Source organism: Ranitomeya imitator, chromosome 6, assembly GCF_032444005.1.
Source record: "Ranitomeya imitator isolate aRanImi1 chromosome 6, aRanImi1.pri, whole genome shotgun sequence".
NCBI lineage: Eukaryota > Metazoa > Chordata > Amphibia > Anura > Dendrobatidae > Ranitomeya > Ranitomeya imitator.
In genome coordinates this window covers 566,483,514-566,506,155 of record NC_091287.1, presented here as the reverse complement: position 1 = coordinate 566,506,155, position 22,642 = coordinate 566,483,514, and the positions used below count along the sequence as shown (strand labels likewise).

General features: G+C 45.9%; 1 protein-coding gene across 6 annotated transcripts in view; it reads left to right on the top strand.

The window, feature by feature from the left end:
* The window catches only part of LOC138643219 (cytochrome P450 2C20-like), a 383,231-nt gene that overhangs the window by 118,997 nt on the left and 241,592 nt on the right, over positions 1-22,642 (top strand). For all 6 annotated transcript variants that reach the window (XM_069732076.1, XM_069732074.1, XM_069732075.1 and 3 more), the window contains one exon: positions 10,276-10,457. In XM_069732076.1, coding sequence (XP_069588177.1) covers positions 10,281-10,457 — 177 coding nt within the window. In that variant the 5' untranslated portion in view covers positions 10,276-10,280. The remainder of the gene's footprint in view (positions 1-10,275; positions 10,458-22,642) is intronic.

Sequence of the window (22,642 nt, the reverse complement as noted above, 5' to 3'; positions counted from 1 at the left end):
TGTCAGGTGTGCAGTGGTCGAAGATTCAAGACATGTGTCAAGTCCTTCAGTGTTTTGAGGAATGCACACGGCTGGTTAGTGCAGACAACGCCATAATAAGCATGAGCATCCCCCTAATGCATCTGCTGATGCAAAGTTTGACGCACATAAAGGATCAGGCGTATGCAGCTGAGGAAGAGGAAAGCCTTGATGACAGTCAGCCATTGTCTGGCCAGGGCAGTGTACAGGACGAGGTAGCGGGCGAAGAGGAGGAGGAGGACGAGGAGGATGATGGGGATGATTATATTTTTAATGAGGAAGCTTTTCCGGGGCCACTGGAAATTGTTGGCGCGGCAAGGCCGGGTTCTGGTTTTTGGAGGCACACAAGTGACGTGGATTTGCCTGAAACTGCCCCTCAACCAAGCACAACCGCAGATTTGAGAACTGGAACTTTGGCCCACATGGCGGATTATGCCTTACGTATCCTCAAAAGGGACACACGCATAACAAAAATGATGAACGATGACGATTACTGGTTGGCCTGCCTCCTTGATCCTCGCTATAAAGGCAAATTGCAAAATATAATGCCACATGAGAACTTGGAACTAATATTAGCAACCAAACAATCAACTCTTGTTGACCGTTTGCTTCTGGCATTCCCTGCACACAGCGCCCGTGATCGTTCTAACACGAGCTGCAGGGGCCAGCAGACCAGAGGTGTTAGAGGGGCAGAAATCAGAAGTGGCGTTGGCCAGAGGGGTTTTCTGACCAGGTTGTGGAGTGATTTTGCTATGACCGCAGACAGGACAGGTACTGCAGCATCAATTCAAAGTGACAGGAGACAACATTTGTCCAGTATGGTTACTAACTATTTTTCATCCCTTATCGACGTTCTCCCTCAACCGTCATTCCCATTTGATTACTGGGCATCCAAATTAGACACCTGGCCAGAATTGGCAGAATATGCATTGCAGGAGCTTGCTTGCCCGGCAGCTAGTGTCCTATCAGAAAGAGTATTCAGTGCTGCAGGTTCAATACTAACAGAAAAAAGGACTCGTCTGGCTACCCAAAATGTAGATGATCTAACCTTCATTAAAATGAACCACAACTGGATTTCGAAATCTTTTGCCCCATCTTGCCCGGCTGACACCTAGCTTTCCTATGAAAAGGTCTTGCCTGTGGACTATTCTGAATGACTTTTCCAATCTCGTAATTGTCTGCACCTGATTGTCCAGCATACGACATGTTTACACCTCACTAAATGGCCAAACTCCCCACACGGGGCAGTGGTATCGACACTTGGCGACAGCACCCGTGAGAGTGCAGTTTGTCTGAAGAGGTGGGTGAGCCCGCTTTTGGTCGACGGCACTGCCACTGGGTCCCTCATAGTACAATAAAGTGTCTCTGGCGGTGGTGGTGCGCACCCAACGTCAGACACACCGTTGTAATATGAGGGGCCCTGGGCCTGTACCGCCGGCCACAAGACAGTTCCCCCCCCCCCCCAGCTCAAACAGTGCTCTACCACTTGCAAAATTATCTCTCACAGCTCCACCAATGTTTAGTCTATGCGCTGACATCCTTCAATGCCTGGCACTGACAATACCATTGTATTGACATTTTTGTTATGTTAGGCCTTCGAAGCCTGTCTGCGGTCCCTCCTTCCACTAGGCCTCCACTGACCATTGTACTGCTGCCCTTGTACCACTGGAACCAATTTTAAATTGCCAACAGCCCTATTTTTTTATGTTAGGCCTTCGAAGCCTGTCTGCGGTCCCTCCTTCCACTAGGCCTCCACTGACCACACCACTGCTGCCCGTGTACCCCTGGAACCAATTTAAAATTGCCTACAGCCATCTGTTATTATGTTAGGCCTTCGATGCCTGTTTGCAGTCACTCCTTCCACTAGGCCTCCACTGACCACACCACTGCTGCCCGTGTACCCCTGGAACCAATTTAAAATTGCCTACAGCCAGCCCAATTTTTTTATGTTAGGCCTTCGATGCCTGTTTGCGGTCACTCCTTCCACTAGGCCTCCACTGACCACACCACTGCTGCCCGTGTACCCATGGAACCAATTTAAAATTGCATACAGCCATCTGGTATTATGTTAGGCCTTCGATGCCTGTCTGCGGTCACTCCTTCCACTAGGCCTCCACTGACCACACCACTGCTGCCCGTGTACCCCTGGAACCAATTTAAAATTGCCTACAGCCAGCCCAATTTTATTATGTTAGGCCTTCGCAGCCTGTCTGCGGTCCGTTCTTTCTACTACTACTACACTGACCAGGCCACTGCTGCCCGTGTTCCCCTGGAACCAATTTAAAATTGCCTACAGCCAGCCCAATTTTTTTATTTTAGGCCTTCGATGCCTGTCTGCGGTCTGTTCTTTCTACTACTACTACACTGACCAGGCCACTGCTGCCCATGTACCCCTGTAACCAATTTAAAATTGCCTACAGCCAGCCCAATTTTTTTATTTTAGGCCTTCGATGCCTGTCTGCGGTCCGTTCTTTCTACTACTACTACACTGACCAGGCCACTGCTGCCCGTGTTCCCCTGAAACCAATTTAAAATTGCCTACAGCCATCTGTTATTATGTTAGGCCTTCGATGCCTGTCTGCGGTCACTCCTTCCACTAGGCCTCCACTGACCACACCACTGCTGCCCGTGTACCCCTGGAACCAATTTAAAATTGCCTACAGCCAGCCCAATTTTATTATGTTAGGCCTTCGAAGCCTGTCTGCGGTCCGTTCTTTCTACTACTACTACACTGACCAGGCCACTGCTGCCCGTGTTCCCCTGGAACCAATTTAAAATTGCCTATAGCCATGTGTTATTATGTTAGGCCTTCGATGCCTGTCTGCGGTCACTCCTTCCAGTAGGCCTCCACTGACCACACCACTGCTGCCCGTGTACCCCTGGAACCAATTTAAAATTGCCTACAGCCAGCCCAATTTTTTTATGCTAGGCCTTCGAAGCCTGTCTGCGGTCCGTTCTTTCTACTACTACTACACTGACCAGGTCACTGCTGCCCGTGTTCCCCTGGAACCAATTTAAAATTGCCTACAGCCATGTGTTATTATGTTAGGCCTTCGATGCCTGTCTGCGGTCACTCCTTCCACTAGGCCTCCACTGACCACACCACTGCTGCCCGTGTACCCCTGGAACCAATTTAAAATTGCCTACAGCCAGCCCAATTTTTTTATTTTAGGCCTTCGATGCCTGTCTGCGGTCCGTTCTTTCTACTACTACTACACTGACCAGGCCACTGCTGCCCGTGTTCCCCTGGACCCAATTTAAAATTGCCTACAGCCATCTGGTATTATGTTAGGCCTTCGATGCCTGTCTGCGGTCACTCCTTCCACTAGGCCTCCACTGACCACACCACTGCTGCCCGTGTACCCCTGGAACCAATTTAAAATTGCCTACAGCCAGCCCAATTTTATTATGTTAGGCCTTCGAAGCCTGTCTGTGGTCCGTTCTTTCTACTACTACTACACTGACCAGGCCACTGCTGCCCGTGTTCCCCTGGAACCAATTTAAAATTGCCTACAGCCATCTGTTATTATGTTAGGCCTTCGATGCCTGTTTGCGGTCACTCCTTCCACTAGGCCTCCACTGACCACACCACTGCTGCCCGTGTACCCATGGAACCAATTTAAAATTGCCTACAGCCATCTGGTATTATGTTAGGCCTTCGATGCCTGTCTGCGGTCACTCCTTCCACTAGGCCTCCACTGACCACACCACTGCTGCCCGTGTACCCCTGGAACCAATTTAAAATTGCCTACAGCCATCTGTTATTATGTTAGGCCTTCGAAGCGTGTCTGCGGTCCTTCCTTCCAATAGTTCTCCACTGACCAGACCAATGCTGGCCGTGTACCCCTGGAACCCAGCTGAAAGTGCATGTAGCCTCCTTTTTTTCTTTGTTTTATATTTAGAAAGCCCAGATGAACTACGCTGTGCAACGGTTCAAGCTACCCAGTCGACATTTCTTTTGCGAGAAAAGCCATCCCAGCCCTCCACCGGCATGAAAAAGTCTGCATTGTCATAGCACTCAGGCAATCAAACAGTAGAAAGGTGCACCTGACAAGAGACGCATGGACCAGTAGGCATGTCCACAAAAAGTTACGTGTCCATTACGGTGCACTGGGTTAATGTGTTGGATGCATGGTCCACAGGGGACAGCCTACAAAGTCTGTCTGCAGTCCCTAATTCCAATTTTCCTCTGCTGACCACACCACTGCTGCCCGTGTACCTCTGGAACCAATTTTACAGTGTCTACAGCCTAATTTTGTTATGTTAGGCCTACTACGCCTGTCTGCGGTCCCTCCTTCCAATACTCGTCCACTGACCACACCACTGCTGCCCGTGGACCCCTGGAACCTATTTTTAATTGCATAGAGCATCCTTTTTTTAACAGTAGGCGTACAAAGTCTGTCTGCGGTCCACTATTGAAATTGTCCTCCACTGCCCAGAGCACTGCTGCTTGTGTACCCCTGTAACTTTTTTAAGCTGCAGTGAGCCACATTTTTGGGTTAAGTCCTACTACCTGTGTCTGTCTGCGCCACTCAATTCAGCTGTGTTCCTTTGAAAAAAGCTGAGCGTCAATAGTCTTGTTTTCAGCCTCTAGGAATTTTAAAACTGCATTGGGGGTACAACTTTGGTAGGGCCTACTAACGGTGTCTGCCTCCCCAAGGTGTGCCCCAGGTTTCCCCGCCATTGCTTCGATCTTAATGCTCTCGTTTAGTAGTTGTTGGAAACTACACTGCATTAGGCCTACAAATTGGGTATGGGGTGTAGAGAGATGGTGTGTTCCACTCCAAGGTGTTCCCCAGGTTTCCTCTCCATTGCTTCGATCTTCATGCTCTCGTTTAGTAGTTGTTGGAAACTACACTGCATTAGGCCTACAAATTGGGTATGGGGTGTAGAGAGATGGTGTGTTCCACTCCAAGGTGTTCTCCAGGTTGCCTTTCCTGAGCTTCGATCTTCCGGCTCTCGTTTAGTAGTTGTTGGAAACTACGCTGCATTAGGCCTACAAATTGGGTATGGGGTGTAGAGAGATGGTGTGTTCCACTCCAAGGTGTTCCCCAGGTTTCCTCGCCAATGCTTCGATCTTCATGCTCTCGTTTAGTAGTTGTTGGAAACTACACTGCATTAGGCCTACAAATTGGGTATGGGGTGTAGAGAGATGGTGTGTTCCACTCCAAGGTGTTCCCCAGATTTCCTCGCCAATGCTTCGATCTTCCGGCTCTCGTTTAGTAGTTGTTGGAAACTACGCTGCATTAGGCCTACAAATTGGGTATGGGGTGTAGAGAGATGGTGTGTTACACTCCAAGGTGTTCTCCAGGTTGCCTTTCCTGAACTTCTATCTTCAGGCTCTAACTAAATTGTGGTTAAATGGAACAACTGCATTTGGCGTACTAGTTGGTTTGGGGCCTACTATCGGTGTCTGCCACTCCTTGCTGTTCTCCTGGTTTCCTGTCCTGAAATTCCATTTTCAGGCTCTCGTTAAGTAGTTGTTAATGTTAGACTGCATTTGGCCTACTAGTTGGGTTGAGGCCTACTATCGGTGTCTGCCACTCCTTGCTGTTTTCCTCCACTGAACAAAGCTGTGCCGCCTGTTTACTACGGTTGCCAATTTTGAACTGCATTTCGACTACTTACTGATTTGGGCCTACTCTCTGTGTCAGCCTCTCATTCCAGTTGTCCTCCACTGCAATGCCCCCTGGTTAGTCCTGTGTTACCAATTTTGAACTGCATTTAGCCAACTTTATTCTTTGGGCCTATATCTGTGTTTCCTCCTCATCCTGCCCATTGCCCAGCCAGTGATAGATGAGTCTGCTGGTACATTGACCCATAACGCAAAATTCCCCGTGCACGCTACACAGGAAGATTGTGACCCTGCTGAAAGTCAGGTTCCTCTTCCCGCATACCATACCACCTTACACGGGGACAAAGAGGAAGGTGCAGATGAAAGTGCAGGTTCCTTCATCAGGTGGGGGGAGGAATACTAGTTGGCGACGTCACTGGCACAGGGCCTCTCATAGTACGCAAAAGTGTTGCTGCCGGTGGGAGGCGCCCCCGCCGTGCAAACACACCGCTGTACTTTGAGGGGCCCTGTGCCAGTGCCAATGCCAACGAGTGGGCCCCCCCTGCTTGCTCAGGATCACAGCACTTGCAAAGTTGAAATACTTACCTCTCCCTGCTCCACTGTCATGACGTGGTCCAGATTTACTGGGCCCACTAATTACTTGAACCAGCCCTACCCCCCACAACTTTAGCCAAATGACCCCCAATTTCAAATGCCTTACTATTATTATAAGCTAAATTACGATTGACAAGCTTCTGTAACAAGAATGGATGCTTTTGCCATTAAAATGGGCAGTGTAGGTGTTTTCCTGGCCTCCACTCACTGCCGACTATGCTCCCCCATTGACTTGCATTGGGTTTCGTGTTTCGGGCGATACCCGACTTTTCGCCATAATCGGCCGATTCCACTCGACTCGACTTCTAAGATAGTCGGGTTTCGCGAAACACGACTCGACTCTAAAAAGGTCAAGGTCGCTCAACCCTATACTACATGGATGACAATGGCGGTGCATTATACTCTATGGAGCACTATGAGGAATGCATTATACTATTTGGAGGACTGAGAAATGTATTATAATATATGGAGGAATTGCAGTGTATTTTAATTTATGGAGGACTATGAGGAGTGTATTATACTATATGGAGGACTATGGGGAGTGTATTATACTATATGTAGGAGTGAGGAGTGTTTTATACTATATGGAGGTCTGAGGAGTGTATAATACTATATGGAGGACTGAGCAGTGTATTATGCTATATGGAGGTCTGAGGAGTGTATTATACTATATGGAGGACTATGAGAAGTGTATTATACTATATGGAGATCTGAGGAGTGTATTATACTATATGGAGGACTGAGGAGTGTATTATACTATATGGAGGACTGAGGAGTGTATTATACTATATGGAGGACTGAGGAGTGTATTATACTATATGGAGGACTGAGGAGTGTATTATACTATATGGAGGACTGAGGAGTGTATTATACTATATGGAGCACATTATAATATATGGAGGACTATGGGGTGTATTATACTAAACAAGCAAAATGCTGCCTATTCATCGAGTGATTGGATTGTTTATGTGGGAACAGAAATCCTTGTTCTCAGCAGCACATCGCCGGTGTAAACTGTAGTTGTGCAGCTGATAACATGATACTGTATGGGCACAGATTGATCTAATTGTGATTGTTCTGTTCCCTTCATTCTTTCTCAGTTGGTGTAAAGAGGCCGGGAAACAAGCGAACGACTTCAGTATTGTCGATTACACTCGTTTAGCGGCCTGAGATCAGTGCATATAAATACTGTACAGCAGAAATGCTTCGCAGGGAGACCAGGCAAGGATGATGACAGTTGTAGTTAGCACCCGGCGCCTGGGAATAGCGCCAACTCTACTACTTTTCCCAGCCGGCAGAGCATTTAATTCTGGTATGTGTAATGATTTTTAGGGTTGATGTCAGCTGCGTAATGTCAGCTGCTATCAATCCCCGGTGTAAGTGCAGCACCCCAGAGTCCTGGTCATTGCAGTAATGTCGTTCTTCCACCAGGGGGAGCGATGTTATGTCTGATGGCACCAAAGCAGTTCACCCTGCCAGGTATCACAGCCACACACACACTTCACACGCCGGCCACCAGGGGGAGCAAAAGGTCTATTAGGCCACTCCTCACATTTGGGTAAAACTGGGGGTTGGTTAGGAAGTCAGAGGAGTTGGAGCCAGGAGGAGGAGAGGGACAGAAGCACACTGGGCTCGGCCCAGGGAATTCCTGTCAGGCAGACAGAGGAACAAGAAAGAACATCAGCGGCTCAGAAGGACACGGAGCTGCGCCTGCAACCCATGCGGCAGCCTCCTAAGAACGGACAGGAAAGGAAGTGTGCCGTAGTGAGTGAGCACAGAAGTCATAGCAACAGGAGTGAAACAACAGTGGGAGACCAGCTAGAAGCAGGCTGCCTCCATCTGAAACGCAGATCCGGTGGCCGGAACACCGAGGGAGTAATAGACTCTACGCTTTACTTCAGAGACTGGCAGGGCAGTCGATTCCAAGTTGGCAGTCCGACCTAAACACCTAAGCAGACAAAGTGGCAACGTGGAGGAGGGGCCTCTCTAGGGTCCCTATAAAATAGCCTCAGGCCACCACCGTCATATGGGTTATGTCCTATCCATCTGGGGGACAGAGAGAGAGAAGTAACAAGAGTGAGGACCTTATGCTAGCTAATGGAAGTAGGGACCTACTACGTTACTGTGCGCAAGAGGAAGGCTACTGATTTCCACCTGGATAAGGGGACTCTGGAATTGCCATCAGACCGGCCGGACTCTGCCTGCCCTGTCATCCGGCGCCCTGGACTGTGGATGCTGAAGCCTTCAGTAAAGGTAAAGAGACTGCACCCAGTGTGTCCTCGTTATTCACCGCGCCTTGCACCATCCACCATCTACACTACTGGGAAGCCCTGGGGACATACTTCACCTAAGGGAAGGTATACCATCTAGCTGCCATTCCATCACCCCAGCGGACCCCTAAGCAGCGTCGGTCACCCTGACCGAATACCACAGGTGGCGTCACAAACACTACCGTTATCTACAAACTCTGCCTTTTATTGGGCGCCCCTCATAGGGCCACGGTCCGGGTCGGGCCACCGTGACATCCCCGCTGAGGGAACTGAAGGACCCGGTACCGAGTATCCCATTGCCGTTACGTGGGGGCGATTCATAAGTAATAGAGAGGTGTCTATCAGACAACCCCACTTCTAGCCCAGACCTGGCGAGACCCAGCAACTCTGAAGAGCAGTGACGGTAGTAACAATACCGCTCTTCACAGTCGCCGAGCTCAGCGCAAGACCCGGAATATCTGAAGAGCGGTGACATTACTGATGTCACCGCTCTTCAGAGTCACCAAAAGTGGCTGTAGGCAAAGTTTATGGAGCATCAGAATGAGGATCCATAGCCTTTGGTCATCTCAATCCCTTCATTATCTACGAGATCCAGTTATGTAGGTAAAGTAGCGACTAAAAGCAATAAATAGGACCGAGCTGTAATGCTGGATACAGCTGTAATTATATGCTATAGTCGTGTTACACTCCCCTCACTTCTTGTAACCTACAAGTGTACAAAGATATTATACAGTCACCATGTGACAAGTGGGCCTGTGTAACTTCAAATGCCAGGGCTGAATGTTAGTCCCAGTCCGGACCTGTCTGCAGGACACCGTGGGGCCAAATAGCAAACCTGAGACCAGACAGAGGCTGAGAAACGGTTACCCCTGACATGATCAGTCCGGGAAAAGGGAAGACAGGACTCAAAACCCGGTCTGGATCATGGTAAGGAAACACGGCACTCAGTAGATATGAGGGTTGGCGGTGCTCAAGTAGGGTGTCCACCCCGTAAATTAAAGATGAATGAAACTTGGCACTCAATTTTTGAGAAGAAAAGCTTCTTAGTTTATTGATGCATCCAGACCAACAAAACCGCTAAACGTTTTCGGTCCACACCGGACCTTCGTCAGAGCGTTTCTTAGACATTGACTGGATGAGGAAGCTAATAAGCCTGAATGAGCGTCAGCCAGAGCACGGGATATAGGAGCTGCAGTCTGCTGCAGGATCACAAAGGAAGGTGAAGCGCCAGAGGAGAGGCACAAAGCCTGGAGGGAGTGACGGCGCTGGATCCTGAGCGCTAGTAGTGCAGAGCAGAGGAGAGCGACGCTACGATCCGGTCTGGATCATGACACAGAGCATGTGGCCAACTCCGCCTTTAAAAAAAACCAGTATTTTGGCGAAATGCATGTCAGGGACACATGTCCCACTTGTGTATCAGATGTTAATGAGGGTTAGATACTATTAAATTATACAGGCCGGGTTAATTAGCTCAGGATAGCTACATGTGCTCCAGTACTGGCACAGCCTGACACACTGCAGAGTGTCTATTTGAGGACGTCCGTACACTGGGGTGGTCTCGCCTGTGGAGATACCACACCTTACAGCTCACATAACTTTTCACATAGTGTCTCACGCTAGTTACATACAGGATTGATGCAGCTTTTAACACCATGTCGTTATCTGTATAAATTGGGGTGGCACTACAGTAGAGTTTGTTATTTCTGTAGACTTATGTATTTGAATTCAAGTCAAAATAATTAAGAAATGGCTCGTTTCGTAACTGAACCTTGAAAATATGTGAAACACAGTAATAATATCCTCTGTATCTATTCACAGGAGCCATGGAGCTGTCCACCATCCTCGCTCTTTCTCTTGTCCTTCTCCTCACCGTCTTCATTTTCTTCCCCTGGTCCAAACAGCAAAGATACCGGTCACTGCCTCCTGGACCTTCCCCAATTCCCCTACTGGGTACCCCCAAATACATATATTTAAAAGCAGCCACCAAGAATTTCCCAGAGGTGAGTGTTCACAAAGAGACTGCAGTGCGTGCTTCGTAATGCAGATATCGAGTGTCCTTTTTTCTGTTCATCATGGTGGTAGAGATTGGTCCATATGCAGGAATCATCATTTTCATGCTGCTCGGTGTGAGCTGTAGACAACCTGAGTTCCGCTCCAGATCTCCTGTCTGCATCGGCTTGGATCTGTGTTATATGCAGATTATGTCCTGTATATATAAAGGGACACAAACAAGTGAGAGATCATAAAATGGAAAACTGCTAAATAAGTTTCCTGCAAGCAATGACAAGGGACTCTGGGCTCTATTCTTCTTCTTCCGTGGAAATTACATATGAGCAAATCAATTGCTGTGCAGCTATCCCATCACAAGGTATGATCACTGTCAGGAAATAGGATGATGTTCTGATTACGTCAATTACACATGCAGAGCTCTCAGCTGCAGTTTCCTCTGCCTGCCAGCTGAAGGCTGGAATTCTAAGCCACTCTCCCTCCCCTCCCCCCTGCTATATGGCTGCCATGTGAGCTCAGTATGCCAGCAACACTCACGGAATCACTGAAACATTTTTATGACTGCGAAAGACAGTCTCTCCCAAAACCCCTCATTCCCCCCTCCCACCTGATACTAGCTAAAACTGGTACAGCCATTTCCAAACTGCAAGGGACTTTATTGTTCTTTTAAAGTTATGTATACTGGCACTGATCAGGGCTAGAGATATAAGGATTATATATTCTGGATGTCCAATGAGAGATCTATAGCTCACTGAAATCGCTAGGAGCTAAACCCAACAAGTTGCAAGGTGTGAATTTCTCCATAAGCGGGTCATGTATCTACGCTGTGTTTAAACTTAAAAGAAACCCCTGATGTGGTGAACATCCTGATCATTGTGTCGTTCTTATCCGAGGTTCATCCAGCGAGTAATGTATAGAAATAGTTTGTCATAACTGTTAGAAAGGGGAGGATTAAGCCTGTGACTGAGGTCACCACAATGGGAATGCCTTGGTTTTGGGTTGGGAAATAAGTGAGTGAGATATCAGTCTTCAAGGGTCTTTTGGTCCTGGGTCTAGCTGCGAGACGGGTGGGATGTGCATCTTGATGTGTGCCCCTCCCCCACAGCACACGGTCAACCATTAGATGAAATGATATGATCGAAATGTAAGTTTTTTCAACTTTAATCTCATTTTATTTGTAATTGTAATGTAAATACGATACTTGTCTACTTTTATGATAGCTTTTTATACTTCTGTAAACACTGCCTACCTATTGGAGTAAAATATATAAAATTACTAGCTTTGTCTCTCCTTGCTCTATAACTTACTGTCACGTCCTCTGAGATGAATTACGCTACTAATTTGATTCGGACCCGTTATTAATTAAGAAATCAGAGCTGGTGGCAGCGGAATTTGTCCTATGTGTTTGGGAGGTTTTGCAGCAACGGCGGTGTTGATAATTATTGTTCCCGCCTGAGTGGGAATAGTTATATCGCCCTCGCTTCAGTGTGCCCTTTAGTCAGTACAAAGTAAGGCAGTCTTTCTGGCAACTAATTATCCTAGGTGCAGTAGGCTGTTTTATCTGAGTGTAAGGGGGCGCCAGAGAGCTGCAAGTTCCAAACCGTAACTGGGAAGTGGGATATAGATAAATCCCCTTCAGAAAAGAACCAGGGGCAACCAAACAACCCCGGTATATGACAAATTGGTGTGAGCGGCAGGGATGATATAGGTATCCTCCCCGTGAACCGTGACAACCAAAGTCAATGAGGATGGACTATCATAGCCTGCATAAAAGCCGAGGCAGGGAGTGCAGCAACCATTTTGGATTTAATCTGAAACTTAAGAAAGCGTCGCAGCTTAGCGACAGAAATAAGGAGAGAAAGCACAAAACACTGAAGAAATTGTAAGACTGAATTCACACATTATGGAGGCATTGTGTTTTAGAAATGAATATTAATATGTGAGCGCAGCCTAAAGATCGAGATTATGACAGAACTGCAGTGAAGAACATTAGTGTGTGCGGAACAGAGAAGAATGACCAACGTTTTTATAGGGCAAACGGGGCTTCAAAGTACTTTTTATTTGTCATGAAATTAGTGTTCTGGAAAACATTGTCAAGTCTGGCAAACCGAAATTTTCAATAATTCCGCTATTTCTAATGGAAATGTATAATCGCATGAAACCATGAAAAAGCTGTCTGGCTTTGGTATCCATGGATGGCTTTTCATTCACTATAGTGTTACCTGCTCTTTGGATGTAGTGTTAGTCCTCTATCTGTGATACTCATGTGCTCCAATAAAAAGCGGCAGAATGGCTGATTATTAGTGATGAGCGAGCATGCACGGTAATGCTCGTTACGCGCCTGAGTATCACTATACTCGCAGTACTCGGTGAGCACCGGGCATTTCCGGGATTGCTCGGCAGGAGCTCGAGTTCCCTCCCTGCATGTTTGGCGTTCTTAAGAGCGCCAATCAACATGCAGGGATTGTCAGCCACACACTGTAATGCCGCAGCCATCTTTGTTGTGGTATTACAGTGATTGGCTGGCCACACAGTGTCATCAGGTCTATAAGAGACCTGGCGCCGTCCTGCTCGCCACATTCTGCTCTGGAATCAGCGAGAGTAGGGAGAGCTGCTGCCGGGAATCGTGTCAGAATTGTGGTTTTAGAGTTAGTGTAGGTTTGCAACTATTAGGCTGTGTGCACACGATGCAGATTTGGTGCAGAAAAATCTGCTGCAGTTCTGCACTAAATCTGCATCTCCTGGCAGAATCTGTAGGTGCGTTTTTTGTGCGTTTTTTGTGCATTTTTGATGCGTTTTTATGCGTTTTCTATGCTTTTTTTACAGTGCAGTTTTGGTGCAGATTTGAAGTGCGTTTTTTGTGCGTTTTTTATGCGTTTTTTCATGCAGTTTTGTAAGCGTTTTTTAAAGCTAAATTAAGCCCTAACCCTAGCCCTAACCCTAGACCTAACCCTAGCCCTAACCCTAGCCATAACCCTAGCCCTAACCCTAGACCTAAGCCTAACCCTAGCCCTAACCCTAGCCATAACCCTAGCCCTAGCCCTAACCCTAGACCTAACCCTAGACCTAACCCTAGCCCTAACCCTAGCCATAACCCTAACCCTAGCCCTAACCCTAGCCCTAACCCTAGCCCTAACCCTAGCCATAACCCTAGCCCTAGCCCTAACCCTAGACCTAACCCTAGCCCTAACCCTAGCCATAACCCTAACCCTAGACCTAACCCTAACCCTAGATCTAACCCTAACCCTAGCCATAACCCTAACCCTAGCCCTAACCCTAACCCTAACCCTAGCCCTAACCCTAACCCTATTCTAACCTTAGTGGAAAAAAAAAATTCTTTATTTTTTTATTGTTCCTACCTACCTATGGGGGTGACAAAGGGGGGGGGGGGGTCATTTACTATTTTTTTTACTTTGATCACTGAGATAGGTTATATCTCAGTGATCAAAATGCACTTTGGAACGAATCTGCCGGCCGGCAGATTCGGCGGGCGCACTGCGTATGCGCCCGCCATTTTGGAAGATGGCGGCACCCAGGGAGAAGACGGACGGACCCCGGGAGGAACGGTAAGTATGATGAGGTGGGGGGGCACGGGGGGGGGGATCGGAGCGCGGGGGGTGGATCGGAGCGCGGGGGGGTGGATCGGGCACGGGGGGGTGGATCAGGCACCGGGGGGGTGGATCGGAGCACAGGGGGGGTGGATCAGAGCACGTGGGGGGTGATTGGAGCACGGGGGTGAGCGGAGCACAGGACGGGGGGAGCCGGAGCAGTGTACCGGACAGATCGGTGGCTTGGGGGGGATCGGTGGGGTGGGGGCACATGTTATATGTTGTATGTAATGTATGTTTTATGTGTGTTTGTGTTTTTAACCCATTGTAGTCAGTCGCCTGATGATGGGACAACTCTCCCATCATCACATTTCGATGGGAGAAGTAGTCCCACCCGACGAATGACTACAATGAGTCACTACTGACAGAGAGACAGACACACAGACCGACACACACACACACACACACTACATACCATTTCCACCATACGCTTCACATCGACCATACACTAACTTCACTACACTCCGCCCACACACTTCCTCCACATCACTGACGTCACTTCCGTCTGCTGCGGTTTTGACACCCTAATCCGCATAAAATCTGCAGATGGTTTTTACATCTGCAGTTTTTATGCGGATTTGACCCACAAAATGGGAGCCTATGGGTGCAGAAACGCTGCAGAACTGCACAAAAGAAGTGACGTGCACTTCTTTGAAATCTGCAGCATTTCTGCACGGATTTTTCTGCACCATGTGCACAGCTTTTTTTTTTTTCTATTGATTTTCATTGAATTGTAACTCACAGTGCAGTTCTGCAGCGTTTCTGCTGCAGAAAAAAACGCTGCAGAACTGCACTAAATCTGCATCGTGTGCACATACCCTTACACCCGCAACTCCTGAGAAACCAACAGTCCTTTTTAGGGCTAATTCGTGGGTCTCGATATTGCAGCGCTAGATAGGCAGGGCACAGCATATCCACATCAGTGCAAGGCCTGCAGGTACTGTATGTGCGTCCATTGCTCCCACTGCATCCCTCCCAAAGCTCCATAACTGTCTGCTGCTTATTTACTATAAAACTAGTTGCAGATTTCTTTTTTTTTCTTTTTTCAAAAAATTCCCCCCCCCCCAAAAAAAAAAAAAAGGTACAGTCTGCTATGTCAGACTGAGTCCTGGTGCATTTGTTTAATAATCCTAGTTTGTCAGGCATACGCAGCGTAGTTGTGTGTGCTAGCCTTGTTCTACTAATTTTTTTTTTCTTTATAAGTTCACTCAAAAGCCAAAAAACAAAATAATAATACAGTCTGTTATGACAGGCTGAGTCCTGGCGTTTTTTAATACTGAAAAATCGTATTTCCGCAGTAGCAAAGTTCTGTGTGCTAGCCTTGTGCCAATCTTTTTTTTTTTTGTTTTAAATTCACTAAAAAAACAAAAAAGGCCTCATATATCTGCGTGCTCCAAGTTTGGGCATTTTAGGTCGGTTTTCCACTGTTTTGGTGTCTATTACTCTACTTATATACAGCACAATTTTGCATTAAAAAAAATACAGGCCACATATTTGGCAGTGTGATATCTCGGTGACAGGCCTCATATATCTGCGTGCTCCAAGTTTGGGCATTGTAGGCCGGTTTCCCACTTTTTTATTGTCTCTTACTCTACTTATACACTGCACTATTTTGTATAAAAAAACTACAGGCCACATATTTGTCAGTGTGTTATTGCTGTCAAATGTCTGATGTATTTGTGGCCTCCAAATTGTGGAAATTCAGGCCTACGTTCAGCTGTATTTGCTGTCTGTTACCCTAGTTCGGTACAATATTTCAGTTTAAAAAAATTAAAAAATGCAGGCCACATATCGAATAGTGTGGTATCTCGTTAAAAATACTTCTCTTTCAAGTTGTTATGGCTGCTTCATGACTGTGTTAAATGCTCCAACTACTACCACCATCATCATCTTCTGCCTAGAGGCAGTCACTGCGCACATAGAAAGTCTGAGGAGCAGAGTGTGAACGCTTGGGCGGTGTTGTGCTCTGACTCTGTTTTACGAAGGTGTTTGCTCCCGCCAATAAAAGCGGTACTGCCAGAAAGCGAGGAGCCATGTTCACAGTGACCGCCAGAGAGCGAGGCACCGTGCGCTCCACGACCGTGAGTGCAGCGCATGTTTGCAGTAGAGAGACAGTTCATGCTCTGTGTTCAGCTTTGCAAAACAAAGGGCACAGAGGAATGACAGAGGACGTTGGTACAATGAGCAAGGTACTCCCTCAGCATTTTCCCAAACAATGCACTCCTTGTGAGAGTCCCCCAGGCCCCAGGGCGATAGGAGGGTCTGAGAAAACTCTCCCTGAACGTTGTCAGTGTTCCACTGCCTCTGCTGGATTGGAGTTGTGTCTCTCTCACCTGTACTCCTTGCTTGGCCAACAAACTGTGACCTCTTCTGCCAGCGTTTTCAGATGGGATTTTTTTAATAATTCAGCAAGAAGGGCCCTGTGGTCCTCCAACATTGTACTACACCTGTCTGCCTCTGGAATAAGAGAAATAAACTTCTCTTGGTAGCCTGGGTCTAGAATTGTCAACAATCAGTATTGCCTGACACCTAAAATTTTGAGAACGCGAAGGTGACTGGAAAGGCAGCGTAACATAAACTCAGCCATGCATCCAAGACTGCAAACAGTCGATACTTCCGTGTCCTCACCAAGAGGACAGCTGACCATGCTCTCCTCCTCCTCTTTGTCCTCAGGCCTCCATGACTTTTGCCAAACCTCAGTATTATATTTGTAAATACATCATTGTTATTGCATTCCCCTGTAGTTTTTATCTCCCCCACCTCATGGTAGATTGTAAGCTGTCACAAGCAGGGCAGTTTTATTTCTGTTTACGGTAATTATTGTTATCGTTGTTACTTAGGACTGTTGTGTTTGAAACTGTAACTATGTTGATGCTAAATAAATAACTATAAATATTAATATTAGAACACAGAGAAGTTCTTAATTATGGCATCCCGAGAGTCCGGAATCTTGAAAGGGAAAATTGAATAGCTCTTCAGTGTCCAAGTGTGGGAACAGTTGTCTCAGGGCACTCGGCATGGTTGGAGGAAGGAGGATCAGGGTGAGTATTATGCGGTGCACACTCATGACTACTCAGACCTGACCATGTGGAAGACGTGGTGGTGGTGGCTAAGTGACTGGAAGCATTATCCGCTATCCAACCAACAACAGTTTCACACTGCTCTGGCTTCAATAGTGGTGTGCTGCGGTCTCTTAGAAACTGGGTCAGGAAGGTCGAGTGAGAAGATGTGGGTATTTGTTGTGGCCCACTTTCAGCTTGGCCACGGCCTCGGCCTCTGCAAGCACCATCAGCATCACGTCCACTTCCCTATCCCTTGCCCATTTTAAATGGACTACTGAAATATTTTAAAAGTTCAATACAAATGGATTAATTTTGAGAAACCTTATATGTGATCGGTATGCCTGAAAAGCAAGCATTTGGAGATCACAGATACACGGGGCATCTAACAGAGATAACAGACTGTTTCAATGTGTGGCCTTTAAAAAAAAAAAAATAGACCACAAAATCCTGTAAAGACCAAGGCTAGCAGACCAAAAAATGTAATGCATGCCTGCAAAGTGAGGATTTGGACACGTCAGACACACTAGGCATCTGACGGAGATAACAGACTGTTTCTTTCTTTCAATGTTCTTTTTATTGAAAACATGTTTATACAATCATTATCAGTGAGTTAACGATAACATAAATCAATTTTAGAATATAGAGTATAATACCAGAATATGTTGCCTTTTTAAAAAAAATATTAGACCACAAAATATTGTATAGACCAAGGCTAGCAGACAAAAAAATGCAATGTATGTCTGCAAAGCGATGATTTTCACACCACAGATACACCGTGTGTCTGATGGAGATAACAGACTGTTTCAATATGTGGCCTGTTTTTTGGTTTTAAAATTTTTTTGAACCACAAAATACTGTATAGTCCAATGCTAGCAGACCAAAAAATGCAATGTATGCCTGCAAAGCGAGGATTTGGACACCACAGATACACCAGGCGTTTGACGGAGATAACAGACTGTCTCAATATGTGGCCTGTTTTTTGGTTTAAAATTTTTTTTAGACACAATATACTGTATAAACCAAGGCTAGCAGACAAAAATGCAATGTATGCCTGCAAAGCGAGGATTTTGACACCACAGATACACTGGGCATCAGACGGAGATAACAGACTGATCAAAATTTGGCCTTTATTTTTTTTTTGGCCCACCAAAATTGCGTCAGTAAATAGGCTATGACACTAAAAAAAATTGGAGTGCTTAAATTGTAAAATATTTAGCACAATGATATATGATGTGTGTGGCATACAAATCACAGGGATAAATATAAGAACTGTACCTAGATATTTTTTGGGCCAGCAACAGATTTTTTGGGCAGCAATATGGTGTCCAATAATGGTGCAAGACAGTCCAAAAAATAATATAGTACCAAAAAAAGGCCAGATATTTCTGAGCACTCACATCTGATGCCTGGGAAAAAACAAAAATTTTTAAATTGTTAGATTTTCACGCTCTTGTATTGCAATGACCTGGCTGTAGTCTGCAGTGTGACCAAGCAAATAAATATAGAAAAAGGGGGGCTATGGATTGCTTTCTAATAAAATTAGCAGGTATAAGGTGCAAAAAAAATTGCCATGGATACCTGCAGCTAGGTATATATACAATATGCAGCAGCAAACAGTAATGGAGCCTTTATATGTATGTAGTGAGATCTATATACGCACATACAGAGCCTGCAGGCCTTGCACTGATGTGGATATGCGCACATACACTCCCCTGCCTGCTTAGCACTACAATCAATATACCCCGAATTAGCCCTAGAAGGACTGTTGGTTTATCAGGATTTGTGGATTGAACACTAGTAGACCCGCACTAACTAATAAAGCATGATCCTGACCCTACAGTCCGGAGCAGAATGCAGAGAGCAGGGCGGCGTCCGGTCTTTTATAGACCTGATGACGCTGTGCGGCCAGCCAATCACTATAGTACCACAACAAAGATGGCGGCGGTATTACAGTGCATGGCAGCCAATCCCTGCTCTAAAAAGCACCAAAATGAAAAGGAGGAGACCCGAGACCCTGCCAAATAATCCCGGAAATACTCCGTGAAACCCTGTCATGGCCGCCCAATCTCCAGAACTGAACCCCATTGAAAACCTCTAGAATGTAATCAAGAGGATGATGGACGGTCACAAGCCATAAAGCAAAGAAGAACTGGTTAAAGTTTTGCACCAGAAGCCGTGTGAGAGACTGGTGGAAAGCTGCCAAGACGCAGGAAAGCTGGGATTAGAATCATGGTTATTCCACCAAATATTGATTTCTGAATTCTTCCTGAGGTAAAACATTAGTATTGTTGTTTCTAAATGATGATGAACTTGTTTTCTTTGCATTAGTTGAGATCTGAGAGCACTGGTTTTTTTTTTTGTTTGTTTGTTTTTTAATTTTGACCATTTCTCCTTTTCAGAAAAAAAATACAAAATTTATTGCTTGGAAATTCAGAGACATGTTGTCAGTAGTTTATAGAATAAATGAACAATTTACATTTTACTCAAAAATATAAAGAGAAAATCAGACAAACTGAACATTTTGCAATGGTCTCTTAATTTTTGCCACAGCTGTAGATAAATAGATATATCTAGAGATAGATAGATAGATAGATAGATAGATAGATAGATAGATAGATAGATAGATAGATAGATAGATAGATAGATAGAAAATACTAAGCCCGATGTTTAGTAATAAACATAATAAAATGTTACATAAAAAGTTAAATAAAGACACACACACACACAAAATCCGCGTTAGGCCGGGGTCTCACTTGCGAGAAACTCGCACGATTCTCACACCTCAGTACCTGACACTGCTCGGCGCTTGGATCGGAGCGTTTAGCTGCATAGAAATACATGCAGCCACACACTCTGCTCCCGAGTGTCGGCGGCAGTGCCAGGTATTGAGGTATTGACTCATGCGAGTTTCTCGCAAGTGTGACCCTGGCCTTAAGCACATTATCTGTTTAATTTAAAAAAAAAATGGCATGAGCTCCCACGCAATTTTCTGCACCAGAGAGGGAAAGCCAATGATTGGAGGTCGATGTTTATAGCCTGGGAAGGGGGTAATACCCATGGAGCCTCCCAGGCTGTTAATATAAGCACACAGCTCTATACTTAGCCCTTACTGGCTGTTAAAGAGTGGGCAACTTTACCATCTGAGAAAATAAAGAACCTCAACCACAAATACCACAAAAGACTTCAAGCCGTCAATGATGATAGAGGGGGCAATACACGGTATTAAGAAATGGGGTATGTAAACTTTTGATCATGGTAATTTGGATGTTTTGTGTTGTCATTATGATTTAAAAAGAGAAAACACAGTAATTTTACAATAAATGACTTCACCCAATCACTAACAATGAGTGGAGAAAAAGTTTTGGTGTTATCATTCATATTCTCTAAAAAAAGGTAAAGAAAGCAAAAATTCTACTGGGGTTTGTAAATGTTTCAGCACAACTGTATCTATCTACCTACAGTATGATCTATGTATTAACTATCTATTATCTATCTATATATCTAGTATCTATCTAGTATCTATTATTTATCTGTCTATCTATCTATCTATTATCTATCTATCTATCTATTATCTATCTATTATTTATCTAAATAGCAAGCTATCTCTCTATTATCTCACTGGGGAACACAATTTTTTAAGAGTTAGGTCAGACAACTGTTCTTAATTAATTTTTGGACGCTGAATCCAGAAATGATCTCAGTTTTTCTCTATCACGTCAAGTTTTTGAACTATAGGATTTTTGTCTTCTCAAAACTATGTAAACTACTGTACCTAAAAAGTATTTGTTTTTTTTAAATAGTACAAATATGAACAAAAAATGAAATATATAAGAAATAGGCATGACAAAGTTGTGACTACTAGAGTTGAGCGACCTTGACCTTTTTAGAGTCGAGTCGTGTTTCGCGAAACCCGACTATCTTAGAAGTCGAGTCGAGTGGAATCGGCCGATTATGGCGAAAAGTCGGGTATCGCCCGAAACACGAAACCCAATGCAAGTCAATGGGAGAGCATAGTCGGCAGTGAGTGGAGGCCAGGAAAACACCTACACTGCCCATTTTAATGGCAAAAACATCCATTCTTGTTACAGAAGCTTGTCAATCGTAATTTAGCTTATAATAATTGGAAGGCATTTGAAATTGGGGGTCATTTGGCTAAAGTTGTGGGGGGTAGGGCTGGTTCAAGTAATTAGTGGGCCCAGTAAATCTGGACCATGTCACGGCAGTGGAGCAGGGAGAGGTAAGTATTTCAACTTTGCAAGTGCTGTGAACCTGAGCAAGCAGGGGGGGCCCACTCGTTGGCATTGGCACTGGCACAGGGCCCCTCAAAGTACAGCGGTGTGTTTGCACGGCGGGGGCGCCTCCCACCGGCAGCAACACTTTTGCGTACTATGAGAGGCCCTGTGCCAGTGACGTCGCCAACTAGTATTCCTCCCCCCACCTGATGAAGGAACCTGCACTTTCATCTGCACCTTCCTCTTTGTCCCCGTGTAAGGTGGTATGGTATGCGGGAAGAGGAACCTGACTTTCAGCAGGGTCACAATCTTGCTGTGTAGCGTGCACGGGGAATTTTGCGTTATGGGTCATTGTACCAGCAGACTCATCTATCACTGGCTGGGCAACGGGCAGGATGAGGAGGAAACACAGATATAGGCCCAAAGAATAAAGTTGGCTAAATGAAGTTCAAAATTGGTAACACAGGACTAACCAGGGGGCATTGCAGTGGAGGACAACTGGAATGAGAGGCTGACACAGAGAGTAGGCCCAAATCAGTAAGTAGTCGAAATGCACTTCAAAATTGGCAACCGTAGTAAACAGGCGGCACAGCTTTGTTCAGTGGAGGAGAACAGCAAGGAGTGGCAGACACCGATAGTAGGCCCCAACCCAACTAGTAGGCCAAATGCAGTCTAACATTAACAACTACTTAACGAGCGCCTGAAAACGGAATTTCAGGACAGGAAACCAGGAGAACAGCAAGGAGTGGCAGACACCGATAGTAGGCCCCAAACCAACTAGTACGCCAAATGCAGTTGTTCCGTTTAACCACAATTTAATGAGAGCCTGAAGATAGAAGTTCAGGAAAGGCAACCTGGAGAACACCTTGGAGTGTAACACACCATCTCTCTACACCCCATACCCAATTTGTAGGCCTAATGCAGCGTAGTTTCCAACAACTACTAAACGAGAGCCGGAAGATCGAAGCTCAGGAAAGGCAACCTGGAGAACACCTTGGAGTGGAACACACCATCTCTCTACACCCCATACCCAATTTGTAGGCCTAATGCAGTGTAGTTTCCAACAACTACTAAACGAGAGCATGAAGATCGAAGCATTGGCGAGGAAACCTGGGGAACACCTTGGAGTGGAACACACCATCTCTCTACACCCCATACCCAATTTGTAGGCCTAATGCAGTGTAGTTTCCAACAACTACTAAACGAGAGCATGAAGATCGAAGCATTGGCGAGGAAACCTGGGGAACACCTTGGAGTGGAACACACCATCTCTCTA